At 34.6% G+C, this 20901-nt stretch overlaps 3 protein-coding genes across 5 annotated transcripts; 2 read left to right on the top strand and 1 right to left on the bottom strand.

Annotated features, from left to right (window-relative positions):
- The first annotated feature begins 2212 nt into the window (after nucleotides 1–2212).
- LOC114744891 (nascent polypeptide-associated complex subunit beta-like) lies at nucleotides 2213–5600 on the top strand. Of its 2 annotated transcripts, XM_028933038.1 has the most exons (6): nucleotides 2213–2308; nucleotides 4064–4131; nucleotides 4507–4655; nucleotides 4781–4837; nucleotides 5059–5097; nucleotides 5205–5377. In XM_028933038.1, the coding sequence occupies exons 2-6, from the start codon at nucleotides 4064–4066 to the stop codon at nucleotides 5375–5377; spliced, it is 486 nt and encodes a 161-aa protein (XP_028788871.1). In that variant the 5' UTR covers nucleotides 2213–2308. The 2 variants fall into 2 exon arrangements, with proteins under 2 accessions (XP_028788871.1, XP_028788872.1); XM_028933039.1 differs by lacking the exon at nucleotides 2213–2308 and having other exon boundaries at nucleotides 5205–5600.
- A 4701-nt stretch (nucleotides 5601–10301) lies between these two features.
- On the top strand, nucleotides 10302–15782 carry LOC114744880 (integrator complex subunit 9). Of its 2 annotated transcripts, none has more exons than XM_028933025.1 (11): nucleotides 10302–10315; nucleotides 10429–10818; nucleotides 10930–11144; nucleotides 11478–11807; nucleotides 11958–12153; nucleotides 12910–13002; nucleotides 13118–13209; nucleotides 13435–13552; nucleotides 13727–13812; nucleotides 14982–15033; nucleotides 15109–15782. In XM_028933025.1, exons 1-11 carry the CDS (start codon nucleotides 10307–10309, stop codon nucleotides 15625–15627), a joined length of 2100 nt encoding a protein of 699 aa, XP_028788858.1. In that variant the 5' UTR covers nucleotides 10302–10306; the 3' UTR covers nucleotides 15628–15782. The 2 variants fall into 2 exon arrangements, with proteins under 2 accessions (XP_028788858.1, XP_028788857.1); XM_028933024.1 differs by having other exon boundaries at nucleotides 11943–12153.
- Nucleotides 15783–16592: 810 nt separating this feature from the next.
- Nucleotides 16593–20274, bottom strand: LOC114744892 (annexin D3-like). Its single transcript, XM_028933040.1, has 6 exons — nucleotides 20202–20274; nucleotides 19655–19800; nucleotides 18857–19084; nucleotides 17711–17923; nucleotides 17541–17630; nucleotides 16593–17092 (listed from the first exon to the last, which is right to left on the bottom strand). Exons 1-6 carry the CDS (start codon nucleotides 20272–20274, stop codon nucleotides 16889–16891), a joined length of 954 nt encoding a protein of 317 aa, XP_028788873.1. The 3' UTR covers nucleotides 16593–16888.
- Between the last annotated feature and the right edge of the window lie 627 nt (nucleotides 20275–20901).

Here is a 20901-nt window from a genome sequence, read left to right as displayed (position 1 = left end):
CGATTACAAGGGAAAAATTGATGATGATGATGATGATGATAAAGACTACAAGGGAAAAAAGGTCCACTTTTGTTTTTTTGGTTTTTTTGTTTTTTTGGGGGGGGGGGGGTAGTCCTTATCTCCCGATTTGGTCTTCTATTTCGGATAAGGTCTCCATTTTCATGAATATAAATCGCAATGCTTTGCAGAAAGTTAGCCAAAGTTACCAACTTTCCCGCTCCAGTGCAAGTCCACGTAAGAATTGCAGTGAGAATAAAGCATTCCGGGAGATTAATTTGTCGTTTGCTGATTTGTCGGTATGTATATTTCTTTAGGATTAACATATTATATTATATTTAGTATTCTGAAATAATTTTTTCAGTGTAATTTTACTTTTAATGTATTACTTTTTTTTAAAGAAACAATCATTCTTTTGAATTATTATTTCATGAATAATTTTAATTTCATCATCAACTTCTTAACATGTCATTAAATGAATGTATATTAAGTATATAAAATATTTTTTAGTATTTTTTATATTGTTGACGGTTGAGCACATCCTGAAAAAATTTCAAATGCTAGATGAATTATAAAATACTTTAAGATACTGAATGTACTTTTAAAAAAAAAATCCTCAAGTTGCATGATACACCATCAAAATATTTTAAGATGATGAATGCACCTAATAAAATATTTTGTGGTGTTGTTAGTTATTATTATAATAATAAACATCATGGCAATCACACAAGCCCAGTTTTTTCTGGTAAGCACAGATATCCTCCTATTAGATACAATCTTGTTTAAGGCACTGTCGAGAACTAAATCATCTTTTCTAACAGGGATTTGAACCTTAGTTCACTACGTTGTGAAAAATTAGTCTTTTTTTTGCTAGACCTAACCCTGTTGATACACAAGCCTAGTTAGTGAATCAAAATATTTCAAATGCTAGATAAACTATAAAATATTTTAAAATATTAGATTCACTTAAAAAAATTTCTCAAGGTGCATGATACACCATAAAAATATTCTAGGGTGCTGAATGCACCTAACAAAATATTTTATGGTGTTATTAGTTATTATTATTTTCTTCTCTAAGTAAGTATTTTTTTGTTTGAGGCAATCCTATTTAAGGCATTGTTGAGCACTAAATGTGAGCTGCCATTTTTTTTTTGCTGAAGCATAGGTATTTTCCTATTGAAGATAATTCTATTTGAGGTACTGTTAGGCATTAAATAGAATACCTCTCTAAATAAAAATTTTAATATCGGTTTATTATATTACAAGTGATCGGCTTTTTTTTTTCTTCCCAGACTCAACTCCCAATGGCATGTGAGCTGCTATTAGTTACTACCTTCGGTCCTAATTATAAGAGCCAGTTGACTAATTTGAGGAGATTAAGGAAGTAAGTTGAGTTAGTTATTTGTCCTAAACAGATGTTGTCTTTCCTAAAATATCCTTGCTAATCAAATGTATTAACTAGAACTATCATTGTTAGAAGGGTTACTTTGAAAAAAAAAAGTATAAATATGAGAGACAAAGTGGATTGGGGTCTTGTATCTAGGAACAAAATAAAAGTCAAACAGGATCTTATATTAAGGATCGGAGGTAGTATTAGTTACTCCCTCCGTTCCTTATTATAAGAGACATTTGATGCTTATAGCATGTTCCCATATATAAGAGACACTTAAAAGTTGTCTCTAGTTTTTGGTATTGATTTCCTATTTTACCCCTATTTATTTTGTCTCCAACTCATATTCTCTCTCCCTCCCACTTCTCTTTTTTTTAATAATTTAATTGTTCTCTCTCATACTCTCTCTCCTTATTAATAGGGGCATTGTTGGAAAAAATATTATACTTTTTACATATTAATTGTCCTCAACTAATTTTTTGATCAACGTAATTTGATTATTTGTCTCTTATAATAAGGAACGGAGGGAGTATTATTATTATTATTATTATAATAATAATAAACATCATAACAATCACGCAAGCCGAGTTAGTGAGCTCGAACTTGGCATTGGCAAATAAGGGAAAGCATTTGGACTTCAAAAAAATGGAGGCAAGTCGGTGCAGTCCAATACAAAGATGGACTATTTCCTCGTAATCACCCATTTCATTCGGATCACAGATTGGGCTTCCGTAATGGATACTCATTCAAGTCGGACTAACCCGACCCTGAAATGTAGGGTTTTGATTGGAAAAGGGGTTTTTGCGGGTCTCGATATAAAGCAGATAGTCCTCCTCTCCTTTTATGGCTAGGTCTTCCATTTCACCGAGCGATTCATCTGGCTGAAGATTCGAGCAAGAGTTTCTAAGAAATTTTTGAAAGGTACAGACTTTTTTGTTCAAATTTATGCTTCTGATGTCGTTTCGGTTTTATCAATTTGACTGAGAACTTCTTATTACTATGGGTCTCATCTCTGGCGTTGAACTGACATGGATTGGCTTTGTCGATTGTTTTGTGATGGTTTTAGTATATATTTGGGTCTCCTTATGAGCTCCCAACTGAAGAAGGGATGTATTGATTCTCTCGTCTTGATTTTGGGATTTTGGAATCGGTCGATTTCTAGAAGCGGGATTTAGCTGGGGTTTTGGTTTTGTGTTTGTTTCTTCATATCGTAAACTTGTCAATTTTGTATCGGTGAACACTTCTATTATAGTATGGTGTGTTAGTGAAATGCTGAGCTCGGGCGTTCCTTAGGCCATTGAAGTTGAGGAACTTAAGGTGTTTTCTATTGAGAATTAGCGGTTAGGGACGTTTCTTACAGAAACTTACCCCGGGATTTAACTGAAGCTATTTATAAGGATTATTTATTTTCTTTGAAGATTCTGGACCAAATACTTCATCTCCTGCTGCAGGGTAGATTTTAAAATGCACACCGAGATTTGCTAGTGTTGTTAATTGTTTGCCGATGATATGGTGCCTGGGGCTGAAGCTCAATTAAGTTTGTTTGGAAAATAATGCATTGAGGCTTTTACACACGCTCACTAAAGTATTTGTGTTATTTTGAAGTTTTTGAGACCTACGTTCACATCCTTTCCTATTTACAAATGTTAAACTTCTCATCCATTATCTACCTTGAACCGTGTTAAGAGTATTCTGTGGGCTTTTGGTAATTTTTGCTTCATTGGATTAAGCTATTGGGAATTTATGGAAGTAAAGGCTCTCCTAGTCCCTAGAGATATAATTTCTATTATGAATCATTTGATTGGGAGGTATTTTTAGTAGTAGTTGAAACTAAAGATGGTGTTAGCGTAGGCTTTGTGAATTTTGGGGGGAGGCTATTCGCTATGCACACATATGCACCGAAGTGGGTGGGAATAGATGAAGAGGATTGATTACCCCTGGTATCAATTAAAACTAATGTTACTTATAATGATTTTCTTACAATCATCATCATCATTGAATCAAATGTTCTTGTCTTGATTTTTCATCCTTCTAAAATTGTTTGATGCCCCATCATTAAGTCCAAAAACTAACATAGAATATGCATTTCAGATATAAACTACCAACTAGTTGATTACACAAATTATCATATAATTTTTTTAATTAAAATTTTGTGTGGTGTTTTTATATGGTAGTATGATCTACTCCACGAGTTCAATCAATGTTAGTCTCATCCTGATCCTATTATACAGTATTAGAAGGCGTAAAAGTTTCAAGTCTAACCTTAGCGTCAATCAAATATTGCCATCGATCTGTTCAAGTGCATGCATATGTGTGCTTATGCTGTCTTTTCATTCTTTTCTTCTCTATGTGTGTGTGTGTGTGTGTGTGTGTGTGTGAGTCAGTGAGTGTACCAATTCATCCTTGCTTTCACTGTGTGTCTGGGTTCGGGGGTGTATAACACCTGATGGCATGATATTGCAATTTTAATCTTATCCATTGATCACTCTGCACCCTCTTCCCCCTTTTTCTTTGATCTTTTTACAAAAAAAGTTTACCTTTTTTAAGCCCTTCTATGTAACATTGTCATTTCCTTTTCTCTAATTATGTCAAGACCAAGTCTAATAAAGCTTACTGGTGAAAATAAATTCTGATTAAAAAAATTTACCGGGTTTTTATGCTTGTGTCCTCAAACAGATGAATCGTGAAAAGCTGATGAAGATGGCTGGTTCTGTTCGAACTGGTGGGAAGGGTACTGTGAGGAGGTGGGCATATATCTTGATCTCTGATGGTGTTTCTTATAATCATGAAAGAAGCCATTGTTTCTTGATTTTTGTTGCTATAAGAATAGTAACAGTTACTTGTTTTTGTTTGCAGCACCAGATTTAATACTATATGAACATATGTTCTTTTGCTTTTTTTTTTTTTGGGGGCATATCCTTCACTAGACACTTATATATTGTCTTTTGCTAATTCTTTGTTTCAACTTTCTGGATTTGGTATATTGTCACTATCAGTTTTTGTTGAATGGTTGTCTGAGTGATGCCTTGTAATGTTCTATCGCTTATCGCATAGAATGAGGCTGCTGAGTAATGGGACTATATTTTTGAATTCTGTGCTGTATTGTCTGTCAATTATAGAAAGAAGAAGGCCGTCCACAAGACGACTACCACAGATGACAAAAGGCTTCAGAGTACTTTGAAGAGAATAGGCGTGAATGCGATCCCTGCAATTGAGGAGGTCAACATTTTCAAGGATGATGTAGTCATCCAATTTCTAAATCCTAAAGGTAATGTACAGTGATGGTATTTTGGCTGTATTATGTTATCCTATTTTTTAGCGTGTCCACATAAAATTATTTAATACTTATCATCTTTCTTTCTTTTCTTCTTTTTTTTCTTTTTTTTTTTTCAGTCCAAGCATCCATTGCTGCTAACACATGGGTCGTCAGTGGTGCTCCTCAAACAAAGAGTATGTATCTTTTTTTATGCCTTAATGTTGGTCTAACTTGCACTCTATGGGAGTTAGATATTAACTATCTTGTATGCTTTAAGGGCGTGAACTTTCTTTTGACTTAGGTTCCCCATTTATTAATGTTTGAATATTGATCAACTCAACTGTTTGTGCCTTTGCATCTATAACCTCATAAAAATTTAGATTGACATTCAGTTTTCTATCTTCGCCCTTTGCAGAGTTGCAAGATATACTTCCTAATATTATTAACCACTTAGGTATGTTCTTTGACTCTTCTCATCTCATTTTATAGATTTATCATATTTTTCTTTGTTCCCATTTTAGCTTAAAGTTATCTGACTGTTTATCCACATAAAAACTGCAGGACCAGATAACTTGGAGAACCTGAAGAAGCTAGCAGAGCAATTTCAGAAGCAGGCCCATGAAGCAGGTCCTGGTGCAACCGCTGCACAAGAGGAGGATGACGATGAAGTCCCAGATCTTGTTGCTGGCGAAACCTTTGAGACAGCTGCCGAGGAGACGCCTGCTGCATCTTAGATTTTTTACTTTGCCTTCTTTATATATTTCCTGTGTTTTTTTAAGGATTTTTTTTCCTTGTTTTTTCAAATTTAAGCATTTCAGGTGTTTTCTGTTACATACTTAGCTGACAAACTCCTAAAATGTGGTTTTCTCCAACCAACTCTAGTTGTTGTAATACTCTAGAGTTTGCCCCATTGTATGTGCATCATAATTGAAGGTAGAAATCAATTTTGCTTGTTTACGTTTTCTGTTCCATGGCTTTAGTTTGTTGCTAAGCTTTTGTGTGAATGGTACTTTGCAGTATTAAGAGCGACAGAAAAATTAATTCAGGTTGTTCCAATGCTCCATATCTACAATCCCTTGCAATTTTTAATGATTGAGATATTTAGTGCGAGTTGTTTCTTAATATAGCTGGTGAGGGTTAAGTGCTTAATGAAGGCCTGTCGTGTATTTCTTCTTTTGTTTATACACGACAAGAAGTTTAGGAGAATCGAGTCTTGGGGGCTACGGTTAGGGTGTCCCTTCAATTTGCTTAATTTATTGGTTATGCTTTTTTTTTTTTTGGGAAAAAAACTTGTGGGTTTCAATTCGATTTGTATATCCTCAAGCAGGGACGAAATTGAAGAGCCAGCAAGATATTAGGGAGTTAAACAAGAATTGATCACATATCATTGTTGTGAATTAATGTTCCTAGTTGGATGAATAAAGAATTCATGAGAACAATTGAGCTTTTCATGTCCAATGCAACGTGCTATAATTGATAGATTTGCTAAAGATCTCCAATGGTCACTGGTCAGTTCGATAGGTGACAGAAAGTTGGACATCTTGATCTGGATAGACGGTATGTTCTCTGGTTACTATCAAAAACTGAAAGTGAGGCAAAGATAGCTTGTGGATCTCTACTTTGATTCTTTATTGTAGTATTCTTGATTCTTAATGACTAATTACTAATAATAGTAATCTAATTTAATAAATAATACTGATAAAACAATAAAGAAATAACAACGGACGTTTTTTATGTGCCTTCCCATAACAACAAAGGATAGATTGGTGAAAATGAATCTGGAGCAAAGGGGCATATGAGCTCTTTACGACCAATAATGCATGCTAATCAATAATCATATGAAACAATGGTTTTGGAAATTAGAGCATGCAGAAACAAAGTCTTTGTAGCTAACTAGCTGTTCAATCAGAATCAGAGGAACTCTTTTTGTAGGTCTTTTCTCGTAGCATACAAAGTAGCATTAACCTTTTTTTATTCAAGGCATCATTTGTAGGGTGCGAGCTAAAAACCAGAAAAGTCTCCCACCAGAAGGAGTATGTGTGTACATGTTGTGGCCAAAAAAAAAAAAACCAGACATAACAACAAGTTCCCTTTAATTTTAAGTATTTAACTAGTTTGTGGTTATTTTTCAGGAGTTGGATGCATCCTGATGTTATTTGTAACAGAACAATGCCATAAGCATACAAGAAAGTCTATGATTTAAAAAAAAAAAAAGAAGAAAAAAGAAAAACCAAAACCCATTAGTTCTCATGCTTGAAACACAAAAAAATGGAGAAAAAAGCGCCAAAAACACACTGCTTAAAGAAAGAGATAGGCTGCTTCCCGTTAAAAATGAGAAAGAGAAAGAAAATCGAAGAGGGGGAAAAAAGAAATGCAGACTCGCATTGAAAGTGAGAAGAGATGAAACATGAAGGGAATTTGAAATTTTCAAACTTGCATAAAACCCAACGCAAAGCTGACTAACTGCAGATCGGCTTTGCATGTATTAAATAACGAAAGCAGAGAGGAGCTATCGATAACACTAAGCTTGGCTTTATGAGCAGGAAAAATCAAAACTTTTTAGGATAAAGATGCACTTACCATTCTGAAAAATTTAGAGTTACGTTTAGCATCCCAAAGTAATCAGTGATGCAATTTTGCACTTAAAAAAAAAAAATGGAGCGATCTCACTCTTACCTAATAGCCACTTTAACCCCGTCAAAATGCTCCTCCTCGGTGAGTGAAGAAAGGACCGGCGGGTGAGGCGCCGTTCTTGAGCTCATTGAAGACGACGGCAGAGATCAAAGGAAGTCTGTGACTGAGACTGAAAAGAGAAGCCTCGTGGAATAGCTTCTCTCTTTCTTGGCCATTCAAGGTTGCGTAGGTTGATTGTACATGAGGCAATGGCTTGATGACCCCCTGGCTTCATTCTTCATTCCTCTTTTATCAGGTTAAGAACTTAAAACTTCCCTTTTCTGAGAATTTCGGCTGTGTTTCGTCCCCAGTTGAAATTGTGCAGCTGTGCCTGTGTAACCTTGGATTTACCTCGGAATACTTTCATTGCTTCATAGATATAGGAAGAAGACATAGCTCATAAGTCTGTGATCTTGGCTCGTTTGTTAATTTGCCTTGTTCCATGTGGTGAACCTAAGTCTAATACTAGTCGGTCCCTGATTATAAGAACCTTTTGACCAAATTGACCAAATTGTGTTTTTTAAGAAAATAGTTAAAATTAATTAAAAATAATTAATATGTAACAAATGTAATTTTTTTTCCAAATATACTCCTAATAAATATAAGAGAGTAATAATGAGATAAATAGAGAAAGAATGTAATATATGATATTTATCAGGGGTAAAATAGGTAACAATGTATTAAATGTTCAGACAAACTTCAAGAGGATCTTATAAAAAGAAACAAATCCATTCAAAAAAAGGGATCTTATAATTAGGGACGGAGGGAGTACTATTTAATATAACACCTAATTGGCTAAGTTGAATTGATTAAAAAGACTAGTTAAATTAATTATTTATAATAAATAGGTGTTGTTTTTCTTAAGATATCATTTCTAATCAAATATATTGGCTAGAATTACTATTATTGTAAAAACTATTTTAAAATATATATGAAAAATAAAATGAATTAAAATTTTATATTTATGATTAAAATAAAAATCAAACGAATTCTTATATTAATTTTGAAAATGTAGTACGTGATTTAAGACGTTTGCTTACACATCTTGAGCTTGACTCGTATCACTGGAGTAATACTTTCTCTGGCTTTAGAGTAAGTTAATCTGATGCAATTTGCTCATGAGAAAGTTAATCAGTGCCTCCGTCCCTGGCACAGCCCACAGAGATGACGATGAACAGTGTCCCATCATCATCTCTAGTTTTAAGCATTACACATGGCATCCAAAAAACAAAAAAATTAATGCCTAGCTAACGGAGTTAAAGTGGATGTTAGTTAAGGATAAGATTCAATGATTAAAGGACCGGACCAGACCGGACCGTTCAACTAGTTGAACCGTTCAACTAGACTCATTAACAGCTGGGTTTGGACTAAAAAACCATTCATATGGCTGAGTTGGATTGAATTGGAGTTGAATCGTCATTAAGCTGAAATCCGGAAGTGGATTAAGAACTGGAATAGTTTTCAGAAAACCGGATAGTTTTTTAGCCTAACTGAAAAAAATACTAAAAAAATTAAAAAAAGAGGGAAAAAATTGACCCCCTCAAATATCCTAATATAGTTTTAGACTATTTATAATATAGTATTATTTTATTAAAAATTTCATATATTGTTGTGTTAAAACTATGAGTCGCTAACCTTTTTGTTTCGATGTCTAGTATAGCTTTTAAAATAATGTTTTAATTTGAATGGATTAATAATTTTTAATATTATTAAATATTTTAAACATACATAAATTTAAATATATAAGGTTTTAGTCTATTTTCATATATATATATTAATTATATGTATATACTATTGTTTTAAATTAATTATTGATTTACTGGTCTGACCGATTAAACTATGACCAGTTGATTTTTCCCGTTTGACTTTGTTTTTAAAATATTGATAAGATTACTCCATTTTTATTATTTTAAGTGCAAAATTACCCAATTTTTTGTTGATCTATTGATGACTTATTTTATTGGCAGTTTACAAATTCATGGTCTTTCCACGTTATTTTTTCATTTCAAGGTGAGTTTGGCACCCTAAATACAGTTAGGTTTTTGTATGTAAGTTGACACAAAAATTCTCAGACATTTAAATATGATAAAATTAATTTTAAAAAGTTAATCCAAACCTTTCCTTTCTTTAGTGGTTCTCCTGTGTCATTTTACTTTGTATTTGTCTATCAGATCATTGGAATAAAAAGATGGGAAAACCATATTGGAGGTACCTATACTTTTTCTCAATTTTTAATTTGGTACCTATGTGTTTTTTTCCCTTTAATTAAACATTTAATTTTATCTTTTTAGCAACATTAGCTCTTATAACTTTGTTCTATTGATATTTTTAGTCTCTACATAAGGATTAATGATGTTAATAGAGCAAAATTAAAGATTTAGTTAAGAACAAAAAACACATAGGTACCAAATTAAAAATTGAGAGAAAATATAGTTACCTCCAATATGGTTTTTCCTAAAAAGATAATCATCCCTTGAAAATGTTAAAATTTTGAAAATACCCTTCCGTCCCCTCCCCTTTTCCTTCGCCAACGGCCACCACCCTCGTATAGTTCAGGCGTTCACTCTCGTCGGGAGCTGCTTCCATTCCCTCTCTCTCCCTCTTGTTGTCGTCAAGTTGCTCGACCTCTATCCTTTTCGCTGTATCGTAAGTTGCTCGGCCTTACCCCCTCCTCCAGTTCTCCTCCAGCGTTCCTCTCCCTCCCCTGCCTTTTCTTCTACCTCTTGCTTATGGACTTGGATTTGTTGTGATTTTCTGGGATTTTAGCCACTGGCTATCATCTCTTGTTCTAATATGCTGACCTACTTGTACTCTTTCCATGTTTATTCATACCGCCATTGAGATTGATATTCGCAAAATCATCTCCTGCCACTTTATAGCCTGGGAATGTGACTTGCTTCTCTCGAATGGGTTATCACAATATCTGACCCTGTGGGTGAATTGTTGACAACCATCCTTGCTTTGCGGACAAACATCTTCCCCGAGACTCAATGAAGCTTGTGAGTTTGTTACGCCATATTTCTATAGTTTTGTGGTGGCAAAGTTCTGTTTACAATATTTATGGAGTTTTCCCTTTTGGTTTGAAATTTGTGTTTTCCTGAGTTTTCTGCAGACTTGTTTGAGCAAAGGCGAGGGCTTTCACTTCCCACCATGTCATATGCTGAATTTTTGTGGGCTCAGGATCTTACTGGATTGCCCACTTGACCTCTCAGCTCTCACTGTGTTCTCTCCTGTACCGGCTGGATTTACAGCCTCACGCTGCAAAGGAAGAAACAACTCTCAAACCTTTGATTCTCTGGGCTTAGAAGTTGGGTCTGACAAGAGGCTCAAAATGGAAAAGCCCCTTGATGCTAATAGTTTAATTTTTGCAGAACCTTGGTATAAGTCTGTTAAGAATTTGCATCTGTGGAACTGGTGTTCTATTGATGTTATATTGATCTCAAGACCTATGGGCATCCTGGCATTACCTTTTCTTACTCGCATGACAGGTTTTTCAGCTAAGGTATCCCACCTTGATGTTGTTCTACTCACATTGAAATATTGTTACTTGATCTCATTTTTGTTACAGTCTACCCAAATTATTTTTGCTTAGTCACTTGTTTAAATTTGGTAGATTTATGTAACTGAAGTATCAGCAAGATTCGGCCAATTTATGATGGAGGATCTTGTATCAATGCATGCTGAGTTAAGGCAGTTTTATGGACCAGAGGAATCTAACTTCCCTTCATGGCTGAGGCAGGAAGCACTTGAAATGCTTCCTTCTGAGTTGAGAGAAATAATTTTGGGCAAAGATGGAGAAGAGCTAGGAAGTTGGATGCCATTGTATAGGTAGTCTAATCTATCCTTTAATTAGCTTTGATGCATTTATCATGCATTATGTACGTGAAACTGAAGGCAATATGCCTGACATAGCTGTTCAAAGTTTGGCTCACCATAGCAGTCTTGGTTTCGACTGTTTTTTAAATCTTGGTGGGCGGAGGTTGGTTATTGAAAATGAGTAAAAAGGCACTCCCTCTATTCAGGGGAGGATACGTATTGACTATTGAGTTAACTTTGCTTCTTACAGTTTTGTGCTAAAGTTATTGGTTATTTTCATTTTATTCATGGAAGATAAATATAGGAAAATTTAGTTGTCTGGGCTATGATATGGAAATTTCTCAGTGCAGCAGATGTGAAGGATTGCATGCTGAAGGTTCAGACACTTAAATATGCCGAAGAAGCCTGCTATAATGGCACCTTGGTTATAAAGGCATTGAGCTCCGGTGTAGAATTTGGTGGTTGTAACTGGATTTTAAGTGGTCCAAAGGGGAATGTTGGCTATATTTCATGCTCCAGCTTCAACTCCGCTCATGCAATGAATTTTGATTTCCATAGTCTACAAGGGACTCGTATATTAATTTATTCAGATTTCTCATCCGTAAGAATCACACCAAATGTTGAAGATGACAATAGTTCCTCTAAACCATCTGTTAATGACTCATTATTTCTCGGGTATGAGTTTGGAGTTTTAACATTTTGTTTGAGTTTCAAATCTTGTCCGGGGATTTCAGTTAGTACATCTCTGTAACTAAGGTGTCATTGTACAGTCAAGGTGATGAAAATTTGTTATTAAATTAACTTTGACAGTGATGACAACAGCAGCTATGTCGAACAAGCAGAATGCTTCCTCAACTCTGATGAAAATTCAGAAGAAAAGGAAAAGCTGGTTTTCATATCAGCCTGTGCTATTGAGTGTGTGAAAGATGGTGGTTCAGTGCTGATTCCAGTTAGTCAATTTGGAACTCTTCTGCAGCTTTTGGAGCAACTGATAGCTTCGCTAGAATCTTCAGCAATGGGGGTAAACTTTCTTCTTTTGAATGTTTTATTATTGAAGTTATAAAGATCCCAAAACCCCACCAAAGTATGAACAGTGGTTGTCTGTGATAAGCCTTTCTATGAAGTTTCTTCTCTCTCTTTAGACAGCACACCCAAGTTTCTTCTCTCTCTTTAAACAGCACACCCAATGTTTTACTATTTAGGTGATTGCGGCAAACCAAGTTTCTGGTTGAACAACTCAAGGCAAGCTGAGTGTGTCAGTGGTTTCCTTGGTTGCTTTGCAACTTTTGTAACACTAACCCTGGAGAGTTTTAAATTTCTATTCTTCCATTTATTTTGTATTTCTGTTGCTAACAATGTCAGACTTTTGCCTCTTGTTATTCGTACTTCTTATAATCTCTTTTTAGCTTCTTCGCTTTCTTTGCTGTTCCAATTGTCAAATGGAAATTGAAGTCTCATCATTGATTTTGTCTAACAAACCTAGGCAGTATTGATCAATGGTTTGTAAAGTTTCATAAATGTTGTTTAATCGAATAGACCTTGTTAGTTGGAGATGACAACCATACCAACATTTGCTTCTACTAACTTTTTGGGTTGTTGGTCCTTCTCATGATGTCAAGGTTTCTTTTCTTTTTTCCCCCCCAAATGAAGTGGTCAAGAGTTTGAACTCAGCACTATTCTTCATAAGTAAATTAAATTTCAGCATAATGTAATATGGGCTGGTGCACATCCACCCTTCAAACTATGCTCATTAAGTTACATATTTATCTGTTTGTAGGTTCCAATTTATATAATTTCTTCCGTGGCAGAGGAATTACTGGCGTTCCTTAATATCATACCAGAATGGCTTTGCAAACAACGACAAGAAAAGGCAAGACACTTCGTGTTTATGAATTTGTAAACGTTTCACTTGTATGCATTCTTTTTAACCATATTTGTATAATTATCCACAGAACTTGAATGACTAACTTCACTTGGTGATGCAGCTATTTGCTGGGGAACCATTGTTTGTACATGCCAATCTTATAAAACAGAAAAGGCTTCATGTGGTTCCAGCTATTTATTCACATAAACTCCTGTAAGTATTTTTTTTCCCCTTGTCCCTTCCACTCTGTTTTGGAGTCAACTACTGGTGGAATGATTATTTTCTTATTGATCTGTGATGGTTTTGTCTTTCCTAGACCCAAAAACATGCTGGCTGTAATTTTCAACATCTTGGGGAAAAAGAACTCATTTTGTAGTGTTGTCAGTAGCTTCAAAATCCATGAGAGGGGCTTGAAAGAAACTAATGGTCTGTGCTTAGAATGAATTGGCAGGAACCATGTATTGTATTTGCTCCGCATTGGAGTCTTCGCCTTGGCCCTGTTGTTCATTTGCTTCGACGTTGGTGTGGGGATTCAAAATCTTTACTTATCCTTGAGGTGCTAATGCATTACATTACATGACTTTTTTTTGTCTTTTGTGAAGTTTGTTCACAATTTTTCTTTTTCCCCTGAATAAAATTTGATATATTTATGTATCTTGAAGGCTTAGATTTTCTCTAATGAAACCAGGCAGAGGTGTCTAATGTTGGGCTGAATTTATACCATCTGCAGGATGTTCTGAATCCTGAACTAGCACTTCTGCCTTTTAAGCCAATTGCAATGAGGGTTCTTCAATGTGCGTTTCCCTCTGGAATAGAGTGGGTTTCTCTTTTCCCTACCTCTATCATTCAATATGAACATTAATTTTTGTGTATTCTGTTTGTTTGGATAAATGTTATTTTATTAGGGAGGAAAGGGTAGATAGCCAAATAGGTTTTAGAGTGACTAGGTTTTTCAAGCTCTCTGCGTGTAAGAAATAGAAACTCCCTTAAAACAGCCACGTGTAAAGCCTCTAAAAGAATATGGCTTCATTACCACTTGAGTGGTTGAGGCTCTCGCACGTTAAGCAATAAGCAAGTGGTTTGTGTATGGAGCAAACTGGTATGAAACCCAGTCAGCCACCCCTAAATACCTACCAGATACGAAAGAGGAGTAAAATATCTGAAACTGATTCTGTTATGCAGAATTTCAGGAATTAAATTAGCCATGTTTTATTTTATTTTCTAATTGTTAGTTGTTGAATTATTTTATTTTAATTCTTTGAGTCGGTTAGCTGGATAAGTAGACCATTATGACTGTTAAGTGGTTCTCATGTTCTATCTTGTTATTCTAGAGACATTTGAGTTTGTTCGGTTATGTTAGGAGATTTCCCTGAATTTATTTAATTATTTTCGTGTATTTCCAGCTCTATAAATAGGCTAGCAACCTCAGAAGGTAACCATTCAGAAATAAAACATAGTCCTATGCCATTTGGAGATTCTCCCCAGTCTTTGGCTATTAAGAACACTTATGTGATGACTTCCTCGATCTTTTCCTAACATATTTAACCCTTCCGTTGTTCATCTTAATCAGTTTGAGTACTTACCGCAAACTTAATTGGGAGGGATATACCTTTTGCCCTCCATACCCTGGGAAAGATTAGTCTCTGGTATTGGCAAAAGATGCTCCTCATCATTTTTCACTGCATAAAAAACAAAATATGCAATACAAATGTCATTTGCAATCCGTAATTTTTTTCTTCCATTCAATTTTCCTATACGTTCCCGTTTGATGTGTTCCAAATTAGACATCTTCTTATGGGCCCTGTTGCGCTATTAATGATTAAAATTTCTGGAGAAGAGGGTGGACCCGTCTTTGCTTGCAACCCTTTTTTCACTTAAAAAGTACCATATTCTAAAGATATAAAAAGATCCTTGCATATTTGTTTGAACAACTAAATTTATGTCTGTTGAAAATTTGATCATAGTACTCTCTGATGTCTTTGCAGGTTGCCAAAAGTACAACCTTTGCTGAAGATATTGCAGCCAAAGATAGTTCTGGTGATTTTATACAACTTATCTGGATACACTTATATTGACCTTACTTTTTTTGACTCATCTTATTATCGTCTGCAGTTTCCTGAGGATTTAAGGTCACAGATCAGCTTTTCTAGTGCAAATTCATTCACAACTTCTTATTACACTGAAGGAAAAACTCTGCGAGTACCGTGCCAAAAAGACAACATAGAGTTAAAAATTGCGACTGACTTGGCTTCCCAATTCCACTGGAAGAAATTAAAGGAGGGAGACATCAATATCTCAAGATTAAAGGGGGAGTTATTCCTGGAAAATGCTAAACATCACTTGCTCCTGCAAAACGAGCAAGAAGATTCGTCGAAACGAAGGCCTCTGCTTCATTGGGGTTCACCCGATATGGGAAGGCTTTTGACAGCACTATCAAAGTTGGGCATTAATGCAACTCTGGAACGTGTTAAAAGTAATACTGAGTCACAGAGTACCTGTATACTCCATGTGCAGGACCCTCACAGGGCTTTAATTCAGGTTGGAGCAACCAGTACTGTTATTACTGCTGCAAATGAGAATGTGGCTAACTTAATTTTTGAAGCTATAGATAGCATTATGGATGGGATTTGATTTTGTGGCCTCTCTTTCTCTGATGTTTGTACAGAATCTTATTTCATGGTAACAAAGTTAACCATGACTTTTGTGGTGACTTGGTTGTTTATTAACACTGGGATTATCATTTAAATGAAACTAAAGGTTTGTCAGGGAAGACTCACCATTTGCTACAATGGAAATTCATACGACAAATTATTTGCAATTGTTCCAAAGAAAATCAAGCTGGTCTTTTAGGTAATTGTGAGGAATCTAAGTGGAAAAATGCTAACTTCATAACCGAAATAAGCAACGAGTATGCATAATCCACAACACTTCTTTTTTAGGGAAAATTGCCCATAAATATCTATTTGAAGAATTAGTTGCCTAATAATATGCGATATGATATATTTTTATACATAAAAGTACTAGTATTCTAAAGGATTTCATATACAAAAGTACCATTGGGAATTAATTCTTCAAATACGTATTTAAGTAAATTAATAATTTAGTATTTGAATGTCGCTCTTATTTTGGGTCTTTAAAGATAAAATTTCTAGCTTACGAAATGCTTTTCCCCTTAACAAAGTAATACTACCATTAATCAAAAGTGAGATTTCACATTATCAGAATTGATTTATGGAGTTATTTTAGTGTATTGAATTGAAGTCCTAAGATTTTGGCCCAAAAAAAAAATGAAGTGCTAAGATGACAATGGTTTGAATTAAAGTCAAATTTCAGTACATTAGAGTTACAAAAACCTTACTCAAGGACTTGTTTAATTGCAAAATAGACATTCACAGAATAAATTGAAAAACCTTATCTTTAAAATATTAAACTAAGAAAGAATTAATTTTTCATAAAATAAATTGTCAATTACCTTTTTCTTTTTAACATCATGTTCAGTTGATCAATCCTTTTATAAATAAAATAAGTCATAATTAACCAAGAACAGATCACAGAAGTGCGACGATTGAATCTAACCCCTAATAAATAAGGAAAATTAAAGCTTCAAAGTAGAGACCACCTGAAAATGCCAAATATAAACAGCATAGTTTCTCTGTTAGGTTTGCAACACCATGCACTATACCAACTTGATATTCATACACCATGTCCTCTAATTTCTCACATAAATATCAGCCCACAATAAATATTTACAAACAGCAAATTCAGAATCACTAACAATTGGTTTTAGTCTCAACCTTCACTCCTGCAACATTTGTTCCAAAGTCTTAACCATGAAGCAATCTCAGATAACGACCAGAATACAACCAGAGAGAAGTTTTAAGGCTATGAAGTATCAGATTATTTTCCCAAGCAAAGTCATCAAGAACCTCTCGTAGTCTCCTGAGGTATCTCCAGCGACTCCATCTTCAAGACTAGATTTGTACATGGTGGCATACTCCACTCTAACTTTCAACAGGTCGATTTCGGCTCGAGTTACAATCGCTCTGGTGAGAGAATCTTCATCAGTTCCCAGCCCAACAATTGAGTCTCTTATAACCTGTTGATGAACAAAGTCAAGAAATTTGAACTAGAGATTTGGAATCTCTGGTCTAGAAGTTGGCTTATGAAAAAGATATAAGTTTGCTCTAGATTGTCCATTGTTCTAATATCAAATTGACTTAAATAGTCATAAAACATTACTTGACTGAGTTTGAACATCAATAATTGTGAGATTATTTTGTCTTTAGTTACGTTTTTAGGTGATATCTTTGCTGAGCCTCTAGCTAAATTGCCAAAGCTTTGCCAGGCACGTTCTGGGAACACTAAGACATTTCTTCTGTTTTCTGCCCAATTTATGAAGCGTTTTTAGAAAATATTTTTTTCCCACTAAACATGTTCTTATTTTCAACTGTCATTCTGAAACTTCATCAACATATAATATAACTAATAACCACAGATTTTGATAAGATCAAGCCACACTTTGTACTTATCAAGAAGAAAATTACCTTAGCAAAATGTCTCTCAGGGCAATCAATGCACCATACTATCACATTTAAGAGAGACTCCAAATCTCCAGTTCCACAGTTTTTGATATCCTATCAACGAAATCATCATCCAAAATTAAGTTCCACTAGTTTAACGGTAAATTGCAAGAACTAAGGTATTCTTCCAGCACCTGCTCCAATGCATTCCCATATAGTTGCTTGTAGCTTGCAAAAGTCGCCCTGAGGTGGAAAATATTTCTGGTGCTAAGTATCCAAATAATGTCGTCATGGTCTAATTCCTTCTTATTGATTGCCTCATGAAGTCTTGCTGCCTCCAGCATCACTGCGTCAGGATCCACAACCTCTTTATCATACCTGTAGGAGCTCACTAGGCCCACCAAAAGCTGCACAATGACCAGATTATGGTCTCATGAAAAATCATAGACAACAACAAGCCTTATCTCATTGGATGGGATTGGCTACATAAATCGCAGGACGTTATTGGGTTCTATCAACAACCAGAAAAATCATAGAACAGATAAAATATAAAATTATGAATGCAGCATAAGATTCTGCTATTAGCATTTGGCTTAAATTAAGTTTATGAATCTTATTTCAGCAAGGAGCTAACGAGAACAACTTAAGTCTTATATAAAGCAACATATATTCAGGATTATCCAAAAGTTCCCACATCCTAGAAATCCAGTTTGAAAGCTGCACTTATATTATCTCTTCATCATTGTCATGAATCATCATCATTTCATCAGACATATTTGATGATTAAAGAAATATATTGAGGATCAGTTTTGGACCAGAGAATTGAATAAAGTGATTGTAAGAAACACCCATAAAAAACTCTAGTCTTTTGTTTCGGTGGATATAGCTTGCTTGTGAACAAAAGCTTTAGTCTTAGTAAGTCATCCAATTTAATATACAATATCTTTTCTCTTTTCGTAATCAACAGCACAAATGCAAACCAAAAGAGAAACCGAGAAAACTTGAGCTCTAAACCTTATAACTGAGGGATTTGGTGCAAATAAGGATCCTTTAAAATGATTAATTGTACGATTTCTGAAATGTTTGGAAAAAAGAGTGACACAAAAGGTGAAACTGGGCATAGAACTCATTTCTTTTCTTTGTTTTTTGTTTTTTCCAAAATCACAATTAAGAATTTCAAAGGATACAAACTCCGAAGCTTTTCAGGTATATTCACCAATCAAACAACTACCTTTTGTGATTTAACGGTAAACAGACACTAGGTCTCAACACTCAACCAGAAATATTTTCCAAATATTTTTGTTCTATGTTTCTAACAAACTACATGTTTTATTTTTCACCTTACTGAGGGGCTTATAAACATTGGATGCAATATCCTCCTCCAGTGAGCAATCAAAGCGAGCGCAGTAAGCCTGCCTCACAGCCATTAGATGGTTAGGAGACGATGCACATGCTATTTCAACTAGAACTTGTAGTTCTTTAATCCCTTTTATCTTAGCCTTCAATGCAGTATTTGCCAATTTTGCATCCCTTTCTGGAGGATCAGTTGTCCATAGAATCACTGCATTCTGTTACAGAGCACAAGCCTAAGTTGAAGAGTGCAGTAAGAAATCACATGGTTACTTTCTTCGAAATAAAAAGGATCATTCTGCCAACACGCCGGTTAGGACTTGGGACAAATATCTAATGCAAATTAAAGTGACAAAGCAAATTTGCAAAATCAAATACAACAATAATAACAAAGTCTTATCCCACCAGGTGAAGTCGGCTATATAGATCACATGAATTTATTGAACTTTATCCAAGGCAAATCCTTGAATATATTGTTAATTGAAAGATCTCACTTAATAACTCTATGAAGTGTTTTCTTTGGCCTTCCCTTACCATGCAATATGAAATAAAATGGAAAAAAAAAAAATTCATATGCTAAGAACCATGAATTTTAGATTGAGCAACAGGAGACAGAGTTGTTTAATGCAGGCAACGATTTCAACGTCACCAAAATGACATTATTCCAGTTGAGATGTATGCATCAATATCATAAGTGAATAAAATTCAGTAGTGATGTAATGTTTCTTGACTCGTATTTTTAAAAAAAAGGTGGTCAAGGGAAGGGAAGGAAGAACAGAACAACATACTCTAAAGTCTCCGGAGAGTTCAGAATGTAAACGATCAATGAGTGATTCCTTGTAAAGCTGCTGATAGGTTTCTCTAATTTTCTTCCTTTGGTTTGCATTTCTGTGTCCCAATACAAATATTACTGCCTCCTCATCTGTCCCAAATCCTACATAATTTTCCCAGAAGCATCATCATTAACAATGATATGAGACAAGAAGTAGTCCATATAGACATTTTTAAGTGTATATTATGAGGTTATAATCAGTACAACTCGGCACACAAAATTGAGTTTTCCAAACAGAAGATACCTATGAAACTTTAGACGTAAGATGTCCCAGGAACAAAATTAATACATTTATTCAGCTCTCGCATTCCATTTGAAGGAATGAACTTTTAAACAAAAGAATCTTAAAGACTTGTATGCATTCAAATTACAAAATGTTATTTCATGAGGCCCCACTAGCACACAAATTCAGATACAGCTTAAATCATCAGGAAAAACGAATATAAATGAACGAAGCTAAATCACAGATGCAATTTAGCGTTAAAAGTCTGTGAGAAAGAGACCTTGAAAAGCCTTTCTGAGTCGCTCGCTGTCCTGGATCGGAGCAGTAACCTCCGGCACTCTCAGAGAAGCCATTTTGCTTCACAGGCGTTGGCTACTTCCCAGAAATCTTCCTTCTTTCATGCAAGCGATCGTAATTTTTTCTGGACTTTTTTGCCCCTGACTTAAAGTGAGCAGCTTTGTTGAGGGAAATTTGCATCTATGTACCCAAATTTGACAAAAATTACGTTGGAAGCTTTTAAAGACAATAAATTAATTTTAACACAAAAGGTTGTTACTAAATTTTAAGGATTTATTATGATTTTAACAAAATAAAATTTTCCTAAATTCCTGTTGTAAGTCTTTGAAAGTTAATTTCCATTTTTGGACGTTAATAATTAATTTATAAAACTTTTCAACACAACTTGATACAATGGTATCCATAGTTTATTAAAAAAAATTTGTTTTACAATATATTTTATATTATACATTGATATTCGAGGTTTTCACCAATTTAAGTCTTTTTTCTTTTGGCCAACCACCAATTTAATTCTTTACATCTAATTGCCTTCTCTTTTAAGTTTTTTTTTTGGTTGATTTAAGTAATCTATTTTGGATATAATTTATTCATTAAAAATCATGTTCGGAATTAGAATTGGCACCTTATTTTAAGCATATTTATGTTTAATCCCATGATTATTATTTTTTCTTGCTTGTTCTGTG

The sequence above is a fragment of the Neltuma alba genome, unplaced genomic scaffold (genome assembly GCF_004799145.2).
Source record: "Neltuma alba isolate B1F8T4 unplaced genomic scaffold, ASM479914v2 tig00004468_pilon, whole genome shotgun sequence".
NCBI classification, from domain to species: Eukaryota; Viridiplantae; Streptophyta; class Magnoliopsida; order Fabales; family Fabaceae; genus Neltuma; species Neltuma alba.
Note: the sequence above shows the minus strand (reverse complement) of the source record. Positions and strands in the feature narration are given on the sequence as shown.

Coding starts and splice junctions, on each gene's coding strand:
- LOC114744891 (XM_028933039.1), top strand. CDS start 4,064: ATGAATCGTGAAAAGCTGATGAAGATGGCTGGTTCTGTTCGAACTGGT. Junction 4,132..4,506: donor GGGAAGGGTACTGTGAGGAG/GTGGGCATATAT, acceptor TGTCAATTATAG/AAAGAAGAAGGCCGTCCACA. Junction 4,656..4,780: donor CCAATTTCTAAATCCTAAAG/GTAATGTACAGT, acceptor TTTTTTTTTCAG/TCCAAGCATCCATTGCTGCT.
- LOC114744880 (XM_028933024.1), top strand. Junction 12,154..12,909: donor TAGAATCTTCAGCAATGGGG/GTAAACTTTCTT, acceptor ATCTGTTTGTAG/GTTCCAATTTATATAATTTC. Junction 13,003..13,117: donor GCAAACAACGACAAGAAAAG/GCAAGACACTTC, acceptor TTGGTGATGCAG/CTATTTGCTGGGGAACCATT.
- LOC114744892 (XM_028933040.1), bottom strand. CDS start 20,274: ATGGCTTCTCTGAGAGTGCCGGAGGTTACTGCTCCGATCCAGGACAGC. Junction 17,924..18,856: donor TTTATAAGCCCCTCAGTAAG/GTGAAAAATAAA, acceptor GTCATTGTGCAG/CTTTTGGTGGGCCTAGTGAG. Junction 17,631..17,710: donor ATGGGAATGCATTGGAGCAG/GTGCTGGAAGAA, acceptor TTTCGTTGATAG/GATATCAAAAACTGTGGAAC.